At 42.5% G+C, this 24,650-nt stretch overlaps 1 protein-coding gene across 1 annotated transcript in view; it reads right to left on the bottom strand.

The window, feature by feature from the left end:
• Positions 1-1,286: 1,286 nt before the first annotated feature.
• Positions 1,287-24,650, bottom strand: part of sema5ba (sema domain, seven thrombospondin repeats (type 1 and type 1-like), transmembrane domain (TM) and short cytoplasmic domain, (semaphorin) 5Ba) — a 163,563-nt gene continuing 140,199 nt past the window's right edge. The window contains exons 15-23 of the mRNA XM_061088125.1: positions 22,266-22,409; positions 21,259-21,406; positions 20,905-21,130; positions 17,440-17,652; positions 13,253-13,423; positions 10,637-10,774; positions 8,420-8,464; positions 6,251-6,456; positions 1,287-2,840 (exon numbers count right to left, since the gene is read on the bottom strand). Coding sequence (XP_060944108.1) covers positions 2,664-2,840; positions 6,251-6,456; positions 8,420-8,464; positions 10,637-10,774; positions 13,253-13,423; positions 17,440-17,652; positions 20,905-21,130; positions 21,259-21,406; positions 22,266-22,409 — 1,468 coding nt within the window. The 3' untranslated portion in view covers positions 1,287-2,663. The remainder of the gene's footprint in view (positions 2,841-6,250; positions 6,457-8,419; positions 8,465-10,636; positions 10,775-13,252; positions 13,424-17,439; positions 17,653-20,904; positions 21,131-21,258; positions 21,407-22,265; positions 22,410-24,650) is intronic.

The raw sequence follows: 24,650 nt of genomic DNA, 5'->3' as shown, positions 1-24,650 counted from the left end.
CTTTCGCACCGGGCCAATAGAGGCAAAGTCTGGATCAAAAACACTTCCTCAGGGTATCCGCACTGTGTGTCCATATTTCATGATCGGTGCTGCGCCGACTTATTCTCAGCCTGGAGCACGTGGTAATTTGATGTTTGAGCAGCTGGGAAAGGTCAAAAAGCCGAAGGCAGTCGGTCACATCTCGGAACTCTGTCCCCAAACAAACCTCATGGTTGGTGTGTACTTAGCTGCTGCACTTTTTTTTTAAACAACTATAAGGCTTTCTTAAACAAACAGTGTTAGCTATACAATATACAGATACATTTACATGGTCCTCTTCATGGTCATTAAATGGGCTGCAGAAGGCTGTCGCTCATATATACAGATAGAGCTCTCGTTTCGTGCACGTACAGTAGCAGAAGTGAGAAGCATTTTCTGGGTTAGCATTCATCGATCAGGCAATAATAATAAAATATAGCTGTGAAAATGCCCTTTATAAACCGAGCATTAACTATAAATAGAGTCCATTCAACCTCCAGCAGGAACCAGAGGAGCGACGCTTTTACTTACAACGATTAACATCTGGTACGTGAAGTATAGAAAACCCAGGAGATCGCCAGGAGAGTGCCAGTGACAGGATGTGGAAAAAGAAATGCAGTTGCAGACCTCCTCATATATAATCATGTGTATGAAAGCATTTACATTGTACAAAATACAGTAACTTTCCTCATTCGGGCAAACGGACACGCAGAGAGTACATGTGTTTGCATGTACGCACATCTACACACACATGCACTCGTTTTGATCTTCACACAGGCAAACCTCTACGCAAGCATCTTTTTTTCTTTCTTTTTTAAGTGAGAGTACTTGGGCCATGTTAGAGAAAAAACAAGTTGGAGAGTTCAAGAATATTTGAAAAGTTATATTGTGAGAAAAAAGCTGTAATTTAACAAGAATGAAGTTGTCATTTTATGAGAATGAAGTCGTAGTGAAAGATAAGAATTGAGTCATAATTTTACGGCAACAGTAAACAATTTAGTCTTACATTATTTGTGAAACTTATACTAAAGTATGACTCACCAAAATGCTCCACGTTCCATATTTCAACGCAGATAAAAGACAGATATAGCTCCTGTAAAATGACACATGGCCTAATATTATTACGTTAGCCTCTTAAAATTATTACTTTTACTAATATAACAACTTTATTCTCTATTACATCTCAATTCTTGAAATCTCAGAATCTTTTTTTATCTCTGACATGGCCATTATAACTCATCATTCAAATAGACGTTTAGTTACAATCATTCATTTTCTTGTAAAAATCAGTAATATTTTTATTTTCTTTGTGTGTCAGGAACTGAAGATGCAATGGTTACAGAGCTGCTGAAAAACCAAGTGAAGAAGAAGAATGTGTTCATTCAGTGAAGTGAAATTAGAGAAACAACAATTAATCAGCTATATCTTATTTAACAAAATATGTCCTCCTATGCTACGGCTCATTTGAGCATAAAACAATTATCTTAAAAAACAAACATTAAAAAAAAGAAGTGCCAGACTACTAGCTTATTCTACCATCATAAAAAACCCCAGTCCAGTTGTTCAGCGCACTGGTCATATTTGATATGACCACTGAGCTATTTAGCACTCAGTAGAATCGACGCATCCGATGGAGAATCGATTGGATAATCAATCACTTCTCCTTCAGAAGTCTTTATAGTTCTTGGGAGAAAAAAACAGAAGTGTTGGAAAGAAAAACAGATTTCGCCCCTGCCCTCTGTTGCATACGTAGCGTTTTCCGAAGCTTTATGTACAGTTCATAACCCCCCCCCCCCTTGCCTCAATGCTGCAAATAAATGTCCTTGCTCCTCAAAAGGCTTTGATCATGAGCAGATTTAAACGATTATTTCCAACCCGGTAACTCCTCCAAGCCGCCGTCCAAAAACTTCACTCAGAAGTTCTTATCTTTTCTCTCACATGAAATAGTAACAATGGAGGGCGTGCATATCCCCCTCCGCACAACCGGGCTGATATTGATCTCTAATTTATTTCATCATCGACTTCATTGTTGTTCTCCCGCTCCTCGCTGTGTGGCAAGGACATTACGATATGCGCTGTTTATTCTCAGTAACTGCTTTTGTTGTCGAGGGACTCAAAGTTCATTACAGGCTGAAAATGGCTGAAACGGAGAGGAGAGAAACGGTGACCCAGATCCAGGGAAATGGATTTTTTTTTTTTTTTTTTACTGTTCTGCTCTTTTCAATTCTGTAATTGTGAACGCTCGACTCAGCACCTGTGCTGACGTGCCCTTTGTTCATCATAATCTGAATAAAGCCGAAACTCGCCCTGCTGGTCTTTTCCACTGGATCCCTTCATGAAGACGATGCTCTGGGCTGACACTGCTATGTAGAGTCAGGCCGTTGAGATAACACACTCCGCGCTGGCTGCATTGTCGTCCAAACCCACATCTCCTGATGGAAAGTTCCAGAAATGCCCTTGAAAACACAAACCCTGCCATGCAGAAGAGACAGCGAGGAGCAGGGGCGACGGTGAACAGAGGAACCCCGGCTCTGAGAAACATTTCAGTTCATGTCAGTTCAGTTATGTCACCATGGCGTTTGGGAGGTGTCCGTTTTGGGTCTGCGGCAGAGGGGGGGGCTGGAGAGGTGGTCGTGGGGCGTGTCTCAGCTGTTGGTACTGTTGTTGTAGGTTCTGCACGGCGAAGGGGAAGAGTTGGGCTGGTAGTCGAACTTGCCGAGCGCCGTGGGGTAGTAGGTGGTGGTGTAGACGTTCGTCTGCTGGAGGGGCGTCGGGTAGAAGTTGGATCGTTCGTCTGGCAGAAGGTTGTTTTTATTCAGTGTCTGGAAAGCGAGAAGTGAAAAATAAGGAATTTTAACGTTCCACTCGTACAGAATCACACGTTTTACGAAGAAAATAATATTTTTTCGGACAGGATGCACATGTGCTCTTAATTTTGTCACGTCTTATTAGCACACTGGAAAATATAGTGCAGCCATTCTTCTTTGGACACCTGAGGTGTTTCCCCTTTATGCTAAGCTAGGCTCTCTGTCTGCTGAATGTAGCTTCATATTAAATTACAGACCATGAGAATAACGTGAATCTTCTCATTTGACTCTCGGCATGAAAGCAAAGGAAAATATTCCCAAAAATGTTTAAAAAATCATCTTTTAGGTAAGTGAAGAAAACTGTGGAAGATATAAAACACTGTTTTTATGCAAATAAACTTAATGTCAGGTGTTTTCTAAAGTACCTGCTTTTTTCATTTTATGAATAGAGACTAAAATTTCTAGTATAACCTGTAACAGCTGGATTATATTATTCAAGTGTAGATAATAAATGATTTCTATGGTTATGCTGCGAATGTATTCATAACCAACGCAAACCATTTGAACAAATTTAATTTAGTTCACGTCAAGTATACTCAACGCACTAATAGATGAGATGAAAGGAATCCACTGGTCTAAAATTGAATGCAATTCCTGAGTCTTAGTAAAGCTGAACACAGTGAGACAGTTTCCAGGTGCGGCATTAGTCTAATGTAATCCATGTGAGCAGCTCTGGGGACCGAGGCGGTGAGATAATCAGGTTGGAGTCGGTGAAATACAGAATGCTGGCCATCATAAATTGGCCTGGAGGAGGGGGACCTGCTGGATCAACAGCGCTGCGGCCGTGCACGGTGACATCGGCTGAACGTCCGGCACCGTCTGGCTAACCTCGCTGGTCATTAAAGCTAATGAGTTCAGGCTCGCAACACCACGGCAGCTGTCAGCTCCGCGTCCACGCAGCGACAACAATAGCGGCGAGGACAATAAGTGTCGGGAGGCCGACAATCACAAACAGCGATGGGTCATTGTGATTAGGTACCATGTTCCTGTTCTTAGACACGGCCACGGTGGTGGGAGGAGCTGGGATGAATCCCTGCGGACACTTGTCGGCTGATGTCCTGTTGATCGGCACTTTCTGGAGTGTGACCCAACTTCCAAACATAAACACAGTTAAGTCTTAGATGCAATGGATTCGTTTTTACTGTGTCTGAAAGAGCTGTCAAAACGTCTGTTTGTAAAACCAAATATTGGGGATCAATATAGTTTCCTATCTTAATCATTTCTGTGATCACTCAGAAGCACCGGGGAGGACGACCTGTGTTTTCAAGGCAAGATAGATGCAGCTGATGATTTTGGATCACATAACCGAATATAAACAAATAAAATGACTCTGCTACTTCTTAGATGCAGGATACTGAATGTCGGAGAAAATAATGCTGCCAACAGCAATGAGACAGCAAATGGATGGTGTCAGATCGACTAGATTGTAATTAAAAACTTGGTTGGAAAAACTATGTGATGGTGACAAAGATCAAACTGAACCAATTTCAAAGTTTTAAGTTTAGTTACCAACAGCTGTTTATCACCAGCAGACTTCGGAGCACTTAGCAGAAACAGTAACTTGACGCAGCAGATGGTTTGTTTCACAGATGATTTTGCACAGATCCATCTGGGAAGGCTTCGTTTGGAACATCTTTAGAAAAGGGCAGGCACTTTTAAAGAATAATTGGCAGACGATTGGAGGAACCATCTGTCTATCACGGCCTATTATGGATGAGTCAGCCAATCAGAGGACGAGCAAAACTTCTCGAGATTAAAGAACTTTGTTGGCATTGTGCAAACACAGTGAAAAAATAGGTTAAATGTCACCTTCAAATCAAATTGTGCCTTTTATAAAAGATTTACAAAGTAAAATATACACATTAAGCAAACCAACTATATAATAAAGTCAAAAATATGATATATATATACATATATTATATCATACTCTCTGTATATTCTCTGTATATCTCTGTATATTCTTTGTATATATAAGTCTATATACACATATTTATACATGTGTACATGGTATAATTATAATTATTATTATTATATTACTACTATTATTATTATATATACTGTTGCTGCTATTATTACTATATACTGCTATTATATTGGTATAATTACTATCATATATAAATATATATTATGTTATATTATATACTGTATATACTGTACTATTTTTATATACTGTCTAACAATAACATTACCATCATATCATCAGTACTATTACCATCATCTTGCCACTGCACCTTATTTACCTATTTATCTTGTGTTTCAATTTTTTATTCTTTATACCTCAATATTTTATTTTATTTTATTGTATTGTATTGTTTTTTACTGTATTCAAATATACCGGCTGCTATGACGACTTAATTTCCCTTCGGGGATGAATAAAGTACTCTATATATCTATGTATCTATATAGAGTTATCAAATGTAAAATTAATTTCAATAGTATAAGTAAGCACAAGTCAAGGTAAACAGGATGTAAAGAGCAGTAGCAGTGATTGGTATAGAAAAGAAATATAATTCATATAAATAGTTTAAAGGTGACATGATGAGAAGAAAAGCCATCGAGAAAAGCCTAAAGTGCAGGGGCGTAGCCAGGGGCAGGGCCATAGGGGGAGGTTGGAATATACAATTGTGGCCCCTTTGTGGCCCCTGATTTACAAAAAATCTTAAATTTACTTATCCTGATGAAACTTTCTCCAGTTCTAATATAGCTAGTGCTACAGCAATGTCCATGCTAGCTTCTGCCATTGTTGTTAAGGAACAGTCGCTTCCCGCTGTAGCTGCCAGTGGTTCCTGCCTCACGCTGTTTTGACTACAGGCGAATGACTTGGAAGTCTGGCAAGATGGATTCTATGAGTTCTCACTTGCAAGGTTACATGGACGGGAAAATCAATCATCTCCCTGAGTTAATCAACAATCAGTTAGAGAGCAAAACAATGCAAAGTGCAGAGAAAAGGACACAAAGCTGCAGTAAAAGTCTACGAGCCTCTGGTGAAAGTACTTTTCTTGACTGGTTGTAAATGTGTGTGCACAGTAGAGCGATAGCAGGGGGAGGTGGAGGGCCGGCTAATGCTTTAGAAAGTTAATGGGGCCCATTAATAAGGACTTGGTTTGTGGGCTGCAGGTAGAAAAAGGCTTAAAGCCGATAGGTTCTGAATATGAGCAAGGAGGAATAGAAATGAACAGTAATTCATCTTCTGCGGTTTGCGCTCAATTGAGATAAATGCATGAATAAATGCTCTAAATAAAACATGAACCACATTCAGTGCCCTTGAGTTTTCGAAATTTTACACCGGGTGTGTTCGTGTGTGAGAGTAACACCAGGTTTACGACATACTACCTCCAGCTATGTGAAATATTAAAAACTCGTACCTTGAACTCCATGGGCGTGTACTTCTCGTTCTTTGGCGTGGTGTTGCCCTTGTAGTTGAGGTGGTTGGGGGTGGTGGGGTGGATGACGGCAGACTCCTGCGAGGGCTTATGGAAACGCTGACAGTAGACGTAGATCAAGAAGGACAGCAGCCCCGCCCCCAGGAAGCAGGATACGCCGGTCGCGATGAGGTGGATGGAGGTGAACGCTGTGAAATGAAGGAGATACATAAAAAGGTCAGCATACATTACTGCCTCTTTGGAAAAATGGTCTCCAGTGGTTCAGACACAACTGTAACTTCCTCAGGTCTACCATAACTTCTCGAACTGGAGCGGAAGTCTTTATAGGATTATTCATAATTAATATCAATACAGTAGAATATTCGATATAAAGATTGACTGTATGACGACTTCCCATAAGTGAAGCCAAACCATCTTGATCGCCCCCTGGTGGCTGCCTCCTCCATGCGAAAGCTAAATGGTCAAGGCACACTTTGAATTTTTTTCCTCAAAGATGGTTTCTGTCTTTTTAGTTATCACACGGATGTTTGTTCAAATGTTTTCGATTAGTTTGTGTTAATTAGTTATTTGATGATATAAATGGGCAGAGGTCATGATTGACAGCGGAGGCCGACTTGCGATTTGTCGAGCATGTGTAGGGGCGGGACCACGATGCAGTGACTCCACTATACCAGGGATATTTTAGCTTAATTTCTATACATTGGTAGGAAGTGGCGATGCATCGTCCATCTTTATTCAGTGTCTATGGTTCTCCAACAAAAACTCATTTTACATTTGGTTGTTAAAAGTTAACGTGCTCATGTGCAGTGTGTGTTCGAGGGCGATTAGCTCTTACAGAAAAGACCTTGTTGACTCTTGGATTCTGTCATAGCTCCCCCTAGAGGAGAGGCTTATTTAACTGTATAACACTGGGGTAGAGATGGTCAGTTCTTTGTGTCTCACACTGAACTGAGCTCATGAACAGGTTGAGTGGCTGCGTGAGGAGAAGACGCTCTGAGAGACCTGCCGAGCGTCACTTTTCCTTCTTCTATTGATGGAATTCAAAACTAACTTCTGCATACTTACCTCTAAAAAGGAGGTTATGTTTTCACCCTTGTCCACGTATTTGCTGGTTTGTTTGTTTGTTTGTAAGCAAAGTAGTACATAAAACAAAAAAACTAATTTCCATTCAACTTGAATCAGGAAAGAACACATTTCATTTTGGTGTGGATCCAGGGGAAGAATCAGGATGTTATTTTGTACTTTCTCTTTGTGAGACAGGGCATTTTTTCCATTTTCGTAAGGAATAATTATTTGCTCTCGATGAGAAAAATCCGACAAAACTTATAGGGAAATGTTATGAGTGCCATCTTTAAGTCTCACATTTTGCTCACAATCCAATTAGTTTAGTCCCTCTTTTGTGTTGATATCTGTCTTTTCAGGGACAGAAATGTGAACTTAGATTTATTGTTTTGGTTTTGTGCTTCCTATTTGAATTTTTAAGGTAGAACAGAGGTTTTATGCGAGTCAGATACATGGAGCCAAATTTCTGTCTTGTCTTTATTTGCTGTTATACAATAGTTTCGACAACTTGAGAATGTTCAAGGTACAACACGGGTCGGCATCCTTCTGAGGATTCATTTGAAGACCGATTGCATCACAGCGGCACGACTAGACTTTCCCATTTTGAAGGCTCCTCAAATGCGACAGAAAAATGGGTCCTTTGATCTCTGAGAAACGAAGGCTCCATTCCAAGCCCGACCAATCCCAGAATTTATTGAGCTACACAGTGACAAACTGTGGATTGTAAGAAAAAATCAAGGGGCATTAAAACTTTTTTGTCGTGTCCAATTTCAGCTCTGTTGCCAGGTAACCTAGAGCCTCTGTAGGCCAGAGCGTCTCATTTTGGTTCGGCCTTGGTGTTCTACCAGGTCCATGCAGACTCGCTTCCTAATGGGCCCGATAAACCGCATCCTCCTACGGATGCAGCTGCACAGTGCCAATAATATTTAATCCTCCTCCTGATCAGCTGTTAGAATTTAGCACAGCCTGAACACACGCATGAAGATGCACATATAATGTATGGAGACTCACATCATGGGCAGACATCTGTGGAAACAGATACAGGGACAGGAACAGAAACAAAGCCAAGGCAGCTGTGAATCCACTTACCGCCGCAGTGTTGGTCCTTATCAAAACCAGATGCAGGGAGAATGACTGCAGAGAGGAGAGGAACACAGGGTCAGACACACACCTGCATGCACACACACACACACACACACATGCACACACACACATACATGCACTCTCCATGGAAAAACAGCCTTCAGAACACAGCAACCACCGACTGTAACACCAGGAGAGTTGACACATGGAAAAACAAAAACAGGGAATGAGAAATTGAGATGTTGCTTTTAATGTTCTGCAGAGACTTTTTTTTTTTTGCTGCGATGCATTTAAAACGTTCTCTGGTGAGAGCGAGAGAACAGCTCGTCGCAGCGACCCTCTCTAGATCCCGTTAGAGACTCTTGACGGCAAGACAATTATTTACAGCGCAACACACCCTGTCCGCTGCCGAGGAGGAAACAAGGAGGGTGGACGTGTGTGTGTGTGTGTGTGTGAACACTTTTAATTGCGGTGCCACGTCCCTTGATTAATTTTTTGGCCTTATTTCCCAGCTTCCTCGCTGCCGCCTCCCTCTCCGCCAGTGACCTTAACAAATCCATCCATCGCCTCATTGAAATTTGCACTGAAATTAGATGTGATTTGGTGTTGTGACAACCCATTAATATTAATCGCCTTCGTCTGGACTCATTAGGGATTCCGTGTGGGGCCGGGCTGACTGCGGCAGGCCATGAAAGATCATTCCAGGAGAAACTTTTCGGAGATCGTCATCTGCAACACGGTGAGCTGAGGCCGACGGGGTCAACTGCCGACTTGTTGGATCCGCGTGGACTTCGTGGTTAATTACCAGAGGCGGATGAGTTTAGTGCACAGGGAGGATGTCGGCCACATACACACAGATGAGGCATATGGATGGATGTGAATGCAGGAGGTGAGGCTGATGACAGTGATGACATTGAACGACTGTGATACTGTGACAATGACGGATGAGCAAAGTTAAATTTAGGATTGATTTGAGGATATTCTCAGTCACTTTTAAACCTCAGCATTCCGGCCTGGCTTTTGCCATCTGGGCCCAGAGGCTCTGGAGTTTAGACCTGCCGGCACTTTACCTGTTTTCAAATCATTGCCTCAGACACTTCTTTACAGGAAAGCCTTTTTGAGGGGTTTTATTAGATGTTGCTTGTTTTTACAATTTTTCTTTTATGCTTGTTTTCTTCTTATTGTTCTGTGTTGTAGAAATAAAGTTTAAGTATTATTTTTATTATAGTAAAAAGGTACCGCCAACAAAGATTTGGCCTGTGTGAGGATTCCAGGACTGAGTACTTAATCTGAAAGTCTCCCCCAATTTGTTTACTAATTGTATTAATTTCTTTGCATGGTTAAAACATTGCAGTAAAAACTAAAGATAAAATTATTACTCATTAATTTGCCAAGTTGATCTTAGACGTGGATGACAAATCTGTAGCATTTGGTCATGTGTGAATATATTTAGTCTCTTGGTCAGACAAACGTTAAGCTGCGTTTTGGGCTCTTGGACCTTGGGACTGGTAATTTCACTGGCTTGAAAACTGGCATATCATGAATTGTCAATTATTTATTTCAGCTTTTCAAACTGTCAGATCTGATGAATGTTTCTGTTTTTTTTTTCAACTACTTCATTTATATGTCAACCATTCTTTGTCCCGGTGAGAGAAAGAGAGAGAGAGAAAGAGAGAGAGAGAGTGGGGAAAAGTGACAAGTTACAACTGAACCGACAGCTGCGGCTCAGGAGGACTCAAGCCTCCATACGCAGGGTGTCAAGAAAATTTAAGAGGTCATGTACATCTTGTGCGATGTCTTTCCACATGAAAAATCGAGGTTTACAAGTTTTTATTTGAATGTGTAATAGAGGGGAAGTGATGACCTGAAGGTTACGGAAGCAAAGGTGGGACCAGAGGAGTGAGACAGCAGTGCTCATCGCTCACAAGACTTCCCTGCTCCAGTGGAGCCGAGCAGTAGGTGCAGGCACCATCCAGGTGTGAATGTGTGAACCTGTGCGTGATCAGGGTGTTCTAGTAAAGCACAGTCTGCCTCTCAGGGAAAATATCCAGAATAAACAGTGCAAAAAAGTCAAATCAGAAGCATGACTAGGAAAGGGAAAACTTGTATCTATCCACAGTTGCAAAAGTTTCACCCAGGTCGTCTCCTCGAAACTTTGTTGGCCAACCTGCTGTGATGGAGGCTGCTCGTGCACAGCGTGTATCTGAGAACTGACTGACTCACCAGGTATCTCATTGCAGTCTCTGCGCTGCGTGCTGTTCCCCACACACGGGGTGTTGCCCTGAGCGCCACACACCCGACTCCTCATCTGCAAGCCTGAATCGTCACACGCCGACCACAGCGACCAGGCCATCCAGCCACCTAAACACAGAAAGAGACAACAATCAACCCAAGCCCAGACAACCGACACAGGCCCCATAGAACTCACGAGGCCTGGAAAGCAACGCGCCCACCCAGGCCGTCGCCACCCGCGGCCAGCGACCTCCCCGGCCAGCCGGAGAGCCCAGACACACCGAAGAGTGTTTGTGATGTAAACAGATTGGAAGAGTGAACCCGTGGAGAGTTTGTTTAGTGCATAGCGGAGATGTTTGTCCTCTGAGCCAAGCTTTAGAGTGGTTTCCCCGCAGCAGGCAACCGAGCAGTAAACAAAAGGCTGCGACCCAAGAGGAAAGAGAAAACTCCCAACGCTCGGCTCCTCCCTTTGAACCAGGCACTCGGAGCCTTCTGTCACCCTGTGTCTCAAAGCACCGGAGTGAAGGGAGCGATGAAAGGCTGATGAGAAAGCTGGTTTGTTATTCAGGGTGCTCTCGAGTGTACAGTCTTGGCAGCGAGGGCCCGAGTCGAGGCCTCTTTTACCTTTCCTGTCAGTCTGGGGCTCAGCCACCGGCTGCTCACTCGCCACCATCTGCTCCCTTCTCGCACCATCTAGACGCACAAAACACACAGACCACCTGAAACATTTTTAATAACCCTGCGTCACTATAGCCCTCTTAAATTGCTTCATTTATTCCCGTTTATTTTTGTCACCCGGACGACCTGAGTATTCTCTCTGGGAGTCAGAGGCAACGCCATCGGACCTGAGGCTCCTCGTTAGTATTCTGTCCCGGCAGGGCTTCCTGCTGTCCTCCATTACTGGTGGACACTTGAATCAAATGACCTGAGACAGGGCCATCAAATATACCTGTGACTGACAGCTCCGCTCGCTGCTAATTACTCATGCAGAGAGGGAAGCGGCATCAGCAGGACCCTCGGTAGATGACTGATGCCGGTCCTGTCAATAACGCACTCACAAGGAGACAGATCCGGGTTTGTTAGCGGACAGTCGATAGGCGCAGACCAAAAAGGATGTGTTGGTCAAACTGGGAAACATTATCCTGATGAAGGAGGATGATTAGCATCTCGACAAAGGCGGGAGAAAAAAGACAGAAAGCCATTTACCTTTCTTTGTCTGTAATTACCAGGGAGGCTGACTGTAAGAGTTACTCTCCCCATGAATGACAGGAGGGGGGATTCAAAATGAAAAGCAGCCGATGGTTAAGGGGAAACTACTATTTAATCCACACACACACACACAGACACACACACACACACACACACAGGACCATTTTTTGTTTTACTGCTAAGTGACTAAAGAAAGAGACTGGAAATCACATTGTGGGGACAGAACACTGAAGCTTTGATATTAAACCTGAGAAACAGAATGAGGCTGAACCGTCATTATGAGTTCTGATACTCACATCTCTCATGAATATTTCAGTGTCCTTGTGAGAGCAGAATAAGATTAGAGGGGGAACATGGAGGAGGCTGTTCTACACCTCATATCTCATATTCACATGATGAGAGACTTCCAAATAACCTCACCTCTAAATCAATTGAAAAAAACCTGAGCATCAGATTTATTTCAACCCAACTGGGGTCTCTTACGGTATTTGTTCTTTGTGTGCATTGTTAACCTGTGTAATGACAATTTAATCAAGTGATTAAACTGTTCATACAAACGGCTAAAATAAACTTTCTTGTTCAGTTTTTCTATCCAGGTTTTAGGAGATCAACCTCTGAGATTTTGGTCTCTGCTCCAATCGAAGTACAATACATTTTAAATGAAAAATCTCATTTAAGATTACATTTCTGTCACACTGTATACTCCGCATGTCACTCAGTTATCAACAGTTTTATTCAACTCTGCTCTCGACTGTAAAAAGAAAAATAACAAAAAGGAGACATTATAAAACTGCCCTCATGAAGTGACAGCAGCCAATTTACAAACACTACCACATAAATACATTAACTGTGCTTCATTCGTACACGTACACTGGATTGATGTTTATTATTATTGTCTGTACCGTACATGTTATTGCTGTATGTGTTATTATGTCTTTCATTCAAGCTATTTTCTTCTGTCTACATTGTGCTGGTTGCAGCTTTCGGAGAGAGAATCGAGGATCAGTTGTCTGAATCAGTTGTTGTTGTTACCGACAACGTATGTGTTGCTTACCTGCACTTCCAGATGCTCTTTGTGAGATTCATGTTTGTTTAACACAACAAACCCAAGTGGAATCTTTTACACAGAGGTTGCCATAGCGCTCAGAGCTCCAGGTGCACAGTGGGAAAGACACGGCGGGAGCACATTTGGTTCAGGCAGCATGACTCTGTTGATCTTTTCATATATCTAAAAGCTGTTCTATTCATTAGGAGAAGATGAAAGAAGCAATTTAGTGAAGGGGGACAACACACGAGATGACGCAGCGTGGGAGATGATTGGCTGCCTGGAGGCGTGATGAAAGGACCTTGAACAATGGCTGCCCGGCGAAGTGAGACACCGTGAGTGTGTGACCTTACCATCACAGGTGTGTGTGTTGCACAGGGCCTCTTCGGTGTGTAGTCCGATGCAGATGTCCCCCCCGTTGGTGGCCGCAGGACTGTTGCAGGAGCGTGTTCGTTGGTAGTGACCGCCGCCGCAACCCACTGAGCACAGGGACCAGGACGACCAGCAGGACCAGGCACCTTTCACTGTAACACACACACACACGTTCCTGTTGTTGAAACGATAAGATGCAGAATAATCCCAACTATCCCACTTGTTGAGACCGATGTTCTTCTCAGAGGCGTACTCTCTCCGGAAAATCCCTGTCTTCAGTAAGCCTGGATTAATCCGGGCTCAGTTTGAATGTCAATGACTCTGTGACGCTTGACTTCCTGCAGACTTGACGAGACTCCAAAGAATGAAAGAAACACGCAATGCTGTTTGATCTATATAATCCAAGAGTGGTGGAAATAAATAGATGCAGCAAGAGGGAGCTCTAATATCTTTAATATGTGAATATTTGGCAGATTGAAGAGACATGTAACACTGAAGTTTAATGGCCAGTATTAATCAAATTCAATCAATCAAATTTTATTTGTATAGCCCATATTAACAAATCACAATTCGTCTCATAGGGCTTTAACATGGTGTGACATCCTCTGTCCTAAACCCTCAGCAAGGGTAAGGAAAAACTACTAAAAAACCTGTTAACAGGGTAAAAATATGTAGAAACCTCAGAGAGATCCACATGTGAGGGATCCGTCTCCCAGGACGGACAGAAGTGCAACAGATGTCAAGTGTAGGAAAACATCATCAAGATAAAAGTTTTTTATCAGCATTGATGAGGGTAAACATTTTGAAGGATAACTTCAATACGGTATGTCAAGCAGTCCTGCTGCAATCATAGTCTATGATCAGCAACCAGCAGGATCATGATCCACCATCAAGATCAGAGGCCACTTTAGTCCACAGTCATTGACCATCATGGATCCATCATGGGCTGCTGCCTCGGTCCTGGTCCACCGCCATCCGATGCCAATGCGACAAAGGATCCGCCATTCCCACTATGATCAGCCCGCACTAACAGAGGGCCATGGCTCTGTAATACTTGAACCTGCTCCATAACCAGTTCTGCTAGTTTAATTTTGTTTGAGTTTATTTGCACCGCCTGATGTTTCCCAAGGCTGCGAGTTAAATTGTGTTATTATGACCCTGTTGCACCACCATGTCACCTTTTGTGTGTTTAGACCTTGTTAAGTCCTACAGCCTCTTCATTCACAGCTTTGTACCTGCACCGAGGAGGTTAGGTCTTTGTCCCTGTTTGCTCATTTGTCAGCAGGATTACAGCAAGACTACTGAAAGCTTTTCCATGAATCTTGGTGGAGGGATGAGACTTTGAGCAAGAATGAACCCAAATTTTGGTGCAGAACAGGTCAAAAGAAGGATCTGGGAACTGTTATTATTATTATTTTTCACAAATTAGGCACATTTAGAGGACTGGTATGTGTGAGTGTGAGAAATGTAATGCAGTTTGATCAAATCTAAGGGGACTGTTGAGCCTTGGTGAAGGTATGCGCTCTATTCTGTTTTCTTCATTTGTTCATTTGTTATGTCATTTGTGTCTATTTATGTCCTCCAGGGGTCATTTGCACCACCTGAACATTCTGAAAGGCGTTGAATGAAGACCCTTATGCAGAATTTATACCAGTTGCACAACCCGGCACCTTTAATACATCTAAGAACTGATTTAGATCTTTCAGAGGTCCTACAGCCTGTTCACACACAGAGGTCTTTCTCATTTATTAATGTGAAAATTGATACACATTGACTGGAAAAAATAAATATCAATATAATGTATTTTCTGTTCTAGTGTGTTTTTCTGCTTTTGTATTAAAAATCCACTTCCATATTTTGCTCTGTTGCTGATTATGTTCTTCTTTGTCTCCTGCCTGACTGTGACATTTATCCCGTCCCTCCACGGGGACCGTTGATGTGTCATGTGACCTAATCAGAGGAGCTGACTAATTGACTGGCTGGTTGACTGGCTGGTGTCCGTCTGACTGGCGGAGAGAGGCGGTGTTGCCAGGTAACGTCACAGTGCTGCAGAAAACTCCATTAGCTGAGTGGATTAGCGGGACCCAGAGTGAAGCCGGCTGTGACCAGCACTCTGCCTGACTGACTCTAACCGGCTGTTTACCTGGCTGACTAGCTGAGTGTCGGATTCATTGAGTTACCGACCGGCTCACTGGTTACCTGACTGACAAACTGCTTCTATTAGTCTCTCACTATGTTCCTGTGGGGCTGTTTTCATGAAGTGAAGAAGTCTGAAGTTGAGAGTAGGAAACAAGTCATTTCTGACCTTAATGTGTTTATTCAGTTGATCACAAGACCTGGATAAACCTCTTTTAGCTTCAGAGTGGTGGCTATTTTGATTTGAGTCAGAAGTTTGAGCTTGTAAAATTATGGAAAAACTTAAATTAAAAACAATTGGCTTAAAAACAAATTAGAGTCAACTTGGACTGAAAAAAGACATTAACTATATTTATCTTGAATGAGAGTTTATCTGGACTGACGTTAGACTTTACCTGGACTCTACTTTCTAAATGACTTGACCTTGACTGACATACCACTTGGATTGTATTCGAGTTACTTCAACTTGTCTTGGATGACTTGAGATGAAATGAGCCCAACCAACTGTCTTCATGCCTCCTAAGTCACACCCACTGTTCAAACTGTCTTTTAGCTCCACCACCTCATTCTCTCTTTTCGTCCATCACAACCAGGCTCACTCGCCCCGAGACAATCACCAATCACCACATGGTATCAAAGTTTACTGTCCGTTCAACACCACGACCTCTGAGTGACACCACCAAATCAACTCTGGGTACCAGGTCATCTCTTTTCAAACTGTCCAACAACAAGCCTTCTTCACATGCCCAAACTTCCTTCTCCATTCCTCATCATCACCACCACCACCAGGGTTTAGAGAGGGATCCTCCTCCTTCACATCCAAATTCATAGGATTACTTCCATATTATTCTACTTCCTGTTGAGGTCTAACCACCAAAGTTTATACCTCGTATTCCCCATAAATTTGACTGGTGTTCTTTTCAGAGGCTTTTTAATTGTCACATTTGACTTTAAAACTGCTGAAAGGATAAGTAAACTTGCAAAGGCTTTGAAAACACTTGAGATAATACTTGGATTTCTCTCAAATTACGTAAGAAGGGACATTGGTAAAAACAGACTCAACTTTAAAGGCTACTTTTTTAGGTCACTTGTAATGAAACTCATAATTGAATTCTGGTAACTTGTGACTGACTCAATGACAACACGTCTCTCTCTCTCTCTCTCTCTCTCTCTCTCTCTCTCTCTCTCTCTCTCTCTCTCTCTCTCTCTCTCTCTCTCTCTCTCTCTCTCTCTCTCTCTCTCTCTCTCTCTCTCTCTCTCTCTCTCTCTCTCTCTCTCTCTCTCTCTCTCTCTCTCTCTCTCTCTCTCTCTCTCTCTCTCTCTCTCTCTCTCTCTCTCTCTCTCTCTCTCTCTCTCTCTCTTCCCCCACACACACTCCAACACATATTTCAATCTCCTCAGCTCCTCAGTATTCCCTCCATCATTCGGTCTAATCTCATTGTCAATTACTATTTCACACTCATTCTCTCTCTTGTCTCTGGCCTTGTCCTTTCCTCCGTCTACCAGGACAGAGCTGTGAGAGCGGCTGACACTCGAGGCAACAGGATTCCTAATTGGCTACCTCGCAGCCGAGAAACCGAGGCCGACTGGTCTGGGCTCCTGTAGGCTACATGTGTCGCCTGCTGAGCGAACCACTAACAACAACTGACATTTAGAGACACTTCAGGAATTTGATCAGATTTGCACCATCAATCATGAATTGATTCGATATCATACATGACTATTCAAAGTGAGAGGTTAAAAAGAGTTCAACCCTTTTTCGAGTGTGTGTGTGTTCAGTCTGATTCAATATGTGTGTTCCATTTATGCAGCAACCTGTGGTCAGCAGAGTTCAAGGTCAGCTGATCATGGTCTGATGAGCGGTTTGAAATAGATAATTTAATTTGTCGGAGGACTCTCGCTGGACTGCTGCAGCTTCTGGTAACCATTAGCTAATGAAGCTAATGATCCACTCCCTCCCCCTCCCACTGGCTCTATTTCTGCCTCAGTGTGCACGTCCTCTCTTCACGAAACCAATAACATACTCACTCACCAGGACACGCCTGGACATTACAGTCCTGGTACTCCACAGGTGAGCCACGACACGCAACTGGGGCACTTTTCCCTTCTGGTCCAGCACAGGATCGCCGACGGGTGCGGTAGCCTTTGGCGCAGCTCTGAGAGCAGCTGGACCAGGACTCCCAGGATGACCAGCCGGCTCCTGCCACCCTCACCACTGGTATCTTCAGGAGCTCCTCGACGAGGGCTGGTGGGAAGAGAACGGTTGAAAAGCAAAACAAAAGGATCCAGATTAGATCACAGAAAAATCTGAAAGAAACATGCAACTCTGTTTGATCTATATAATCCAAGAGCGGTGAAAATAAATGGATGCAGCAACTGGGAGCTCTAATATCTTTAATATGTGAATATTTGGCAGATTGAAGAGACATGTAACACTGAAGTTTAATAGCCAGTATTAACAGAGGGCCATGACTCTGTAATAATTGAGCTCCTCGACCAGGGCTGGTGGGAAGAAAACGGATGAAAAGCAAATCAAAAGGATCCAGATTAGATCACAGAAAAATATGCAGTGCTTGTAGAGTGAAGGCCCAAAATCATACATCTGGCACCAAGCAGTGTCGAGCACAATGCAAGTGTCTTTGTTTCTCAGAAGCAACAATCTGTCTTTAATAATAAAATAATAATATGAGATTTATAGTTATTGATATGACAATGTATATATTGATATAATTTGAGCCATATTGCCTAGCCCTACTTTCTCTTGAAAATTCACCTATACAATGTCAGTCTGCTAAGGTGCAAGCACAACTGGCTTATAAAGGGACTGGGAGATTGCAGTCTGATTGGTTTAGTGCATGTTATCCCCAAACACGGCCACGATTCATTCAGTCTTAAGTACAAACTTGCTGAACCATGTGCCTGTCCCGGTGACCTTTCCCTTCCAATGTTAAACCAGCAAAAGCAGATTTAGGATAAAAGCCCAGAGAGTTTAAAGATTTTAAAAGGAAAAATATGAAGCATGCAGATTCTTTTGAGTGTCAGTCACACACTGAATACGACTTTGCCAGCAGGCATATTTCTCTTTCTGTCCGTCCCTCAAACTGGGTCTGAGTCTCTCATGTTGGGTGTTTCATCTGATTATCAGTCAATGCGGCGCCCCCCAGGAGTCTGACAGGGGGCGACAGGTAATCGGTTCAGGAGAGGGGGACATGGGGAAGCCTCCAGTGGAGAGCAGTGGACTATGACCCCATGAAGCTCTCACACTGTTCGTGTGCCGGGCTCCTTCTCTAACAACATTCAGGGAAGCTAACAGGCGGCTTCTTGATCCTGCTGGGAGGAATCTTTGCACGCTGCTGCCTTCACTGCACATATTCTTTTGTATCAACTCCCACCATAGTTTAAGCAAACGCCACACAGAATTCATATTATTGTTATTCATTCTCAACCATATTAATTCGGGCAGCTGCGTCTAGGGGGGATGCTGAAGGATAGAAGTTGAACTGACTGTGTCATCAAGTGCCTTTTTCACTTTAATGGTAAGTTTATTTATAGTGCAGCACCCCCCCAAGGAGTCTGTGCGCAGGTTACAGAATACATAAAAACATCAGACACACACAGTTGCAACTTAAACAAACAATCATGACTAATACAATAATACATTTGATAACTGAGACAGGTAAAGTAGAGTTCATTGAAGGTAAACAAGTGAGGTTTCATCAGGTAGTTTTGAAGGCCAATGAAACTCGGGGGGGCGTTGTGGTATATTCTGTTAATAGATCCCTGTAACCAGGGTATGAACCAGAATCACATGTTTAACCCCTTGTAGACGAATGTCGCGAATTTGCCTCAAACCCCATTCCGGTCTTTTTATCCCACTAATGCCTGATGGTGCAAATACTACACATACCATAAAGGTATTGGAAGTACTCTGCTTCCATCTAGTGGTCGGAGTGGAAAATACATACTTGCCCCTTGGTACTGTGCAGCAAAGTTATTTTGAGATATTAAGCTGTATTTGAAATACTGTGATGATGGAACAGCAATGATTGTACAGAAACATATGTGCTTGTTCAATTTCAAGCAAAAGCAGCATCAGTATAATAATCTACATACCAGAGACTGGAAAATCTGTTAAATTACGGTTATGGCCCATTATGCCTAATGTCGCTAATTTACCTCATACCTATATTTTATATCTATTGTAAATGCTATATTGAAATCAACAATCTCCACTTAATTTAGCATCTGTATGACAGCCAAAAACACAAATAATATTTTTTTTATATATTGGAAATTAATTCAGGCAATAAGGGGTTAAGCATGCAGCCCTTATCTTTAGATTCTCAGTAATTCCTCCTTATATTTTTAGTTAGTTCTCTCCCCTAGGGCAGGGGTTCCCAAACTTTCCAGCCTGGGACACCCAAAATAACGGTGCCAGAGACTGGGGACCCCCAACGACACTGGAGGTGGTTTATAATGTTGCGCACAGCCACGCACATGCACTATACGTGCGTGCGTGCGTGCGTGCATGCTTGCGCATGTCTGCTCAGGTAACCTCTCCTTCTCCGCTAGCCTGTCCTGTTGCCTCCTCGATTTGTTTGGTATTAACCAACGTTTCATTGCGACTGTCAATAATTTTCAGCTGCTTTCCAAAAGAGTTTTGGCCAGCTACCGTGTGACTGGTGCTGCTGTAAATTGAACTGTCGCTAACCTGTGTCGTAAGATAAAAAAAGGAAATGTTTTTTTTTGTGGAGGAAAAAAAGGGATGGAAAAAGAAAAAAATTGATGGGAAATGTGTAAGCTATTTTATTTAGTGACTCCTATTTTGAAGAGGGGTTTTACCGGAAGGATGTGCTGTACTAAACGGCTGCTATGTCTCCTGTGTCTTCTTTAGGCTGAGGCCTTATTCAATACAACAACTAAACGCTCGGCTACAATTGCATGGTTTTATTCTAATATCAACTCATATGTATATATTATACAAAAAAAAAATAATTGTATTTTTTTTTGGAATGCATTTTGCAACCCCGCCTCTGTGTCTCGCGACCCTCCGGGGGGTCGCGACCCCCACTTTGGGAGCGCCCCCTGCCCTAGGGAATGATCACTGACCTGTTAATGGATAAGCATAGAACATGGGCCCTTGTCTTTAAGTGCGAGGCATGTCTTTATGAATACACCATTTCATTTACATTATATGCTTGGACACATGCAGTTATGTCCTGCTGAACCACAAGATTTGGGTCGTTGTTTTGCCTTGGGTCGAAACCTCTCTATATAATGTGGGCTCGACTCCTGCAAACTCAAGCTTCCATTATTGGCGTGTGGATGTCTCCGGACTTCTAGAGTCCGTCCTGATCTGTGAACTTCTTTGTAATAAAACTTTTCCTGTACAAGCTAGTTCTGGTCCGCGGAATCCTTCCTTCAAACTTCACCATCATCGACACCTCTCGGCTGCTCAGAATATACGATAGCATCAAAAGGGAGCTGCTGAACTTACTGTCCGTCTCGCAGGCCGCTGTCCCGTCGTTGGGACAGAACCTCGTCTCCACCTTCCTGCGTCCGATCTGCAGCTCGTGAGGATCGGACAGGTGAGCTCGGCACATGTAGCGCATCCTCTGCTCCTGACGCGCTCCGCCCTGCGTTACGTTGACAGGCATCCAGGGCGTCCAGGGTGTGTTCCTCTTGACCTCTGGACACGCCTCCAGGTTACAGGCCTTGTATTCCTGGATTGAGATGAGTTAACAATTTCTACAACCGAGCTACAGCTGCAGCGTGTTTATGTACAAATATCTCAGGGTATACAGATTCTTAGTTTCTAAGCGGGTTGTGTATCAGTGTGTGTTTGTCCTACCAGTGCACATCCTGGGCAGCTGTTGCCATTCTCACAAGTGCGGACCCTGGAGTGGACACCCCCCCCGCACTCGGTGCTGCACTTGGTCCAGGATCCCCACGGCGACCAGAAGATGGGCTGAGGACAGGGCACCCCTTCATTACAGAACCTGCGGAGATGGCAGCAGTGGGGGAGTGTAAGAGGATTGGTTGGGACAAAATGACAGTATCACTGAGAGCTGCAGGCTTCAGACTAAACCCAGCACAACCATCATAGTGGATCATAGTGATCAGGGGCAGATCAATAAGTGTTTTGGGAAGGCACTGACGTCCTGCAGATGATGGCAGCAGATGAGAAAAGACATATTTTAGCTCAATATTGTTACTATTTAAGATGTTGGATGTGAAAATTGGCTGAAAAACAGTATTACTGATTAATTAAAACACAGGATTAATTTGATATTTACTGCATCAACCCATCATATTGATAATGTGACTGATGGATGATCATTTTGACCATGTTTGCATATCAGTCAAAGATGATTATATCATTATAAGTGAGCCAGTTCAAGTAAAAACGGGGTATTGTATGTAAATTTGGAGGGCTTCTTCAGATTATTAACTTTTGAAGTAGGTCAAGGTCAGCAATTCGTCAAAAAACATATTTTTGCAAGATATCTTGGCAAACGATAGGGCTAGAGAGACGATCAGAAATGATCTGACATCATATGATAAGTGACATCACGGATAAGTCATAAAGGAGTCAGGAAACAACGTCATGCATCATTCAAACAGGTAATTTTTTAGGTATCTCTGCATCCTCATCTTAAGACAGAACCTCAAAGTTAACATGGATCCCCAAAAAATGTATGATTAATTATGTCATCATTACATCACTGTGAAGTCAATCAATGTTATAATGTATTCACTTTTGCAACCAATAACATTAGAGACATGATCTACAGCTTTTTTCAGAATATCCCATCATTTGTCACCATATGGAATAAATGATGACGCAGGTATCCTCACCTCTCGTCCCTGCTCGGCCCCACACACACACGGCCGCCATGTCGGGGTGAAGGGTTGTTACATGAACGCTGCCGCAGCTCGAAGCCCGTACCACAGGTTGTGCTGCACTGTCCCCATGACGACCAGGGCGTCCAGCCTCCATTTCTGTGGAAAAAGGTATGTATATAAGGAAAGGTGCTGACTAGGGTTGCAAAGGGGCGAAAAGTTTCCGGTAAATTTCCGGAAACTTTCCATGGGAAGTTTAGCTCGGGAATTTTGGGGAATTTTGATTTTTTTTTTTTAAAATACGCAAATTAAACGCTGAGCAATAAAAACATCATTCAAAACTCTATTTTAAAGATGTATGGAATGCAGCACAAGCTGCACGTTGAGTTTCAACCCTCCACTCTGCATTCTTCCATCACATGCACAGATAGTTCCCAGCATCCTTCACACTACAGCAGGGCTATTGAGGCCTGCTGTAGTGTGCAGGACTAGTCAGGTAAGTTTCGATGATATTACTGGGGAAAATATATTAGCATGCAGAGTGAGGATTGTCCATCTGTTCATCTAGCCTATTTCCATTCATTTATCCATCAATTGTAAAATATGTTTACAGACGATTCCAATTGTTTGGCTAACTATTTATATCTCTGGCATTGCATTAGTGTTTTTTTACAAACTTTTTTCTCATCTTATTCTACAGAACAATGCCACGTGCACTCATCTCATGTGTGGAGGCATTTCACTCCATCCAATGTAGAAGGAAAGGATGTGTTCATTTGCAAATACTGTGCAAAGACCTATGTTAAGAATGACACAACGATGCAGAAGCATATAGTCAAGTGCCCAAAGTTTCCTCAGGGCTCAAATCAGCCTATGACAAAACAAAATGTTTATATTTATGTCTGTATATGACAAGGTAACTACAGTTAGTATAAATTACCCACAACATTTCCAGTTTATTCCCGTTAATTCCAGTATATTCCCGTTTATTCCCGTATATTTCCGTTAATTCCCGTTAATTCCCATGGAAAGTTTCCAACTTTGAATATTCCCGGAATTTTGCAACCCTAGTGCTGACCCTACTGACCACCTGTGTCACAGGGGTTCACAGACCTGTATAATTTTCACTTGTGGTTGGAGAATCACTCACTCACAGAGTGTTCTCTAATGCTCATAGGAAATAATGATACAACTATTTTCGGGGATTTGTCTGCGATTCTGGAAACAGAAATGCAAACACACAGGGAGCCCGTTCTGAATAGGAAACATTCAGTCAATTTGCTTAAGTGCTTTGTTCCTGGGTAGTAGTACTCATGATTTAATTGCCACTTTCTGTTAAAGCAAAATTCAATTTCGACACCAAGGATTAAATCTGGCACAGCCATCCGCTGGGCTGGAAGTGTCTAATCTCTCTGTCTGGGCTGCCCTCGCTGTAACACTCACTGGTCACTTCCCCCTGCAGACAGAGGTGCTGAGGTGTCACCTACATATTCTAATAAGATTCGCAGTCATTATATTTCTCATCTTCGCGCAGGATGGTGATAGTGGCCTGAGGTGGCTGCTTCAAAAATCAGTTTGGAAAATGCTGCTATAATGGCAGAGTTTAAGAAAAGATGTTGGAGTTAATCTGGTTCTGGACTTAACTCTTATACAAATGGTCAATATGCTGAATCACAGCCGCACTGTTCAGTTCACTTGACTCAATAAGAACACGCCCCATTTTTTATGCATTATACAACATAGATTGTATTATTTAACAGTATGTTTGCTATTTACTAGCAAGTACTGTTAATCCACAGCACAGTTTTTCAATAAAACCCCAATGAAGTTAAAAAATACAACAAATATAATGAAATGAACAAATAATTACACACATGTTATACAAGATAAGTACATTTACATTGCAGTAATAAAATAACCAACATTCAATGATGAAAAAAAGAAGAGAAACTAATTAATCTGAACATTAACCAAAAGCAGCTTCACTGTGTTTTTACTTGAAATACCAGTTTCCAAAAGAATTAAAGGATTTATCGGGTTCATATTCTTCAAGCATATCAAGATTTAATTTTGTCCAGAGGCTGCTGAGTAATTTATAGACTAGTAACAGCACTTACAGGCAATTCTGTATCAAAAAGGAAGACATTGTAAAGTGTTAAGAGAGAGACTGAATGAATAACACATCTGTGTTTTTAGGTTTGTCATTTTAGGGTGACAGGACAAGAGGCTGTTGTAATACATCGTGATAAAAGTCAGATTTAGATGTCACCTCGATGTGAGATGTGGGACGATTAAAATATCAAGATTTCTATCTTGACTTCTTATGTGTCTGAAAGCAAGATGGGAAGTCAAGTCTTTTCACCTAAATTATTCAAAGGGAGCATATACAAAAATAGAGAG

The sequence above is a fragment of the Limanda limanda genome, chromosome 16 (genome assembly GCF_963576545.1).
Source record: "Limanda limanda chromosome 16, fLimLim1.1, whole genome shotgun sequence".
Classification (NCBI taxonomy): domain Eukaryota; kingdom Metazoa; phylum Chordata; class Actinopteri; order Pleuronectiformes; family Pleuronectidae; genus Limanda; species Limanda limanda.
Note: the sequence above shows the minus strand (reverse complement) of the source record. Positions and strands in the feature narration are given on the sequence as shown.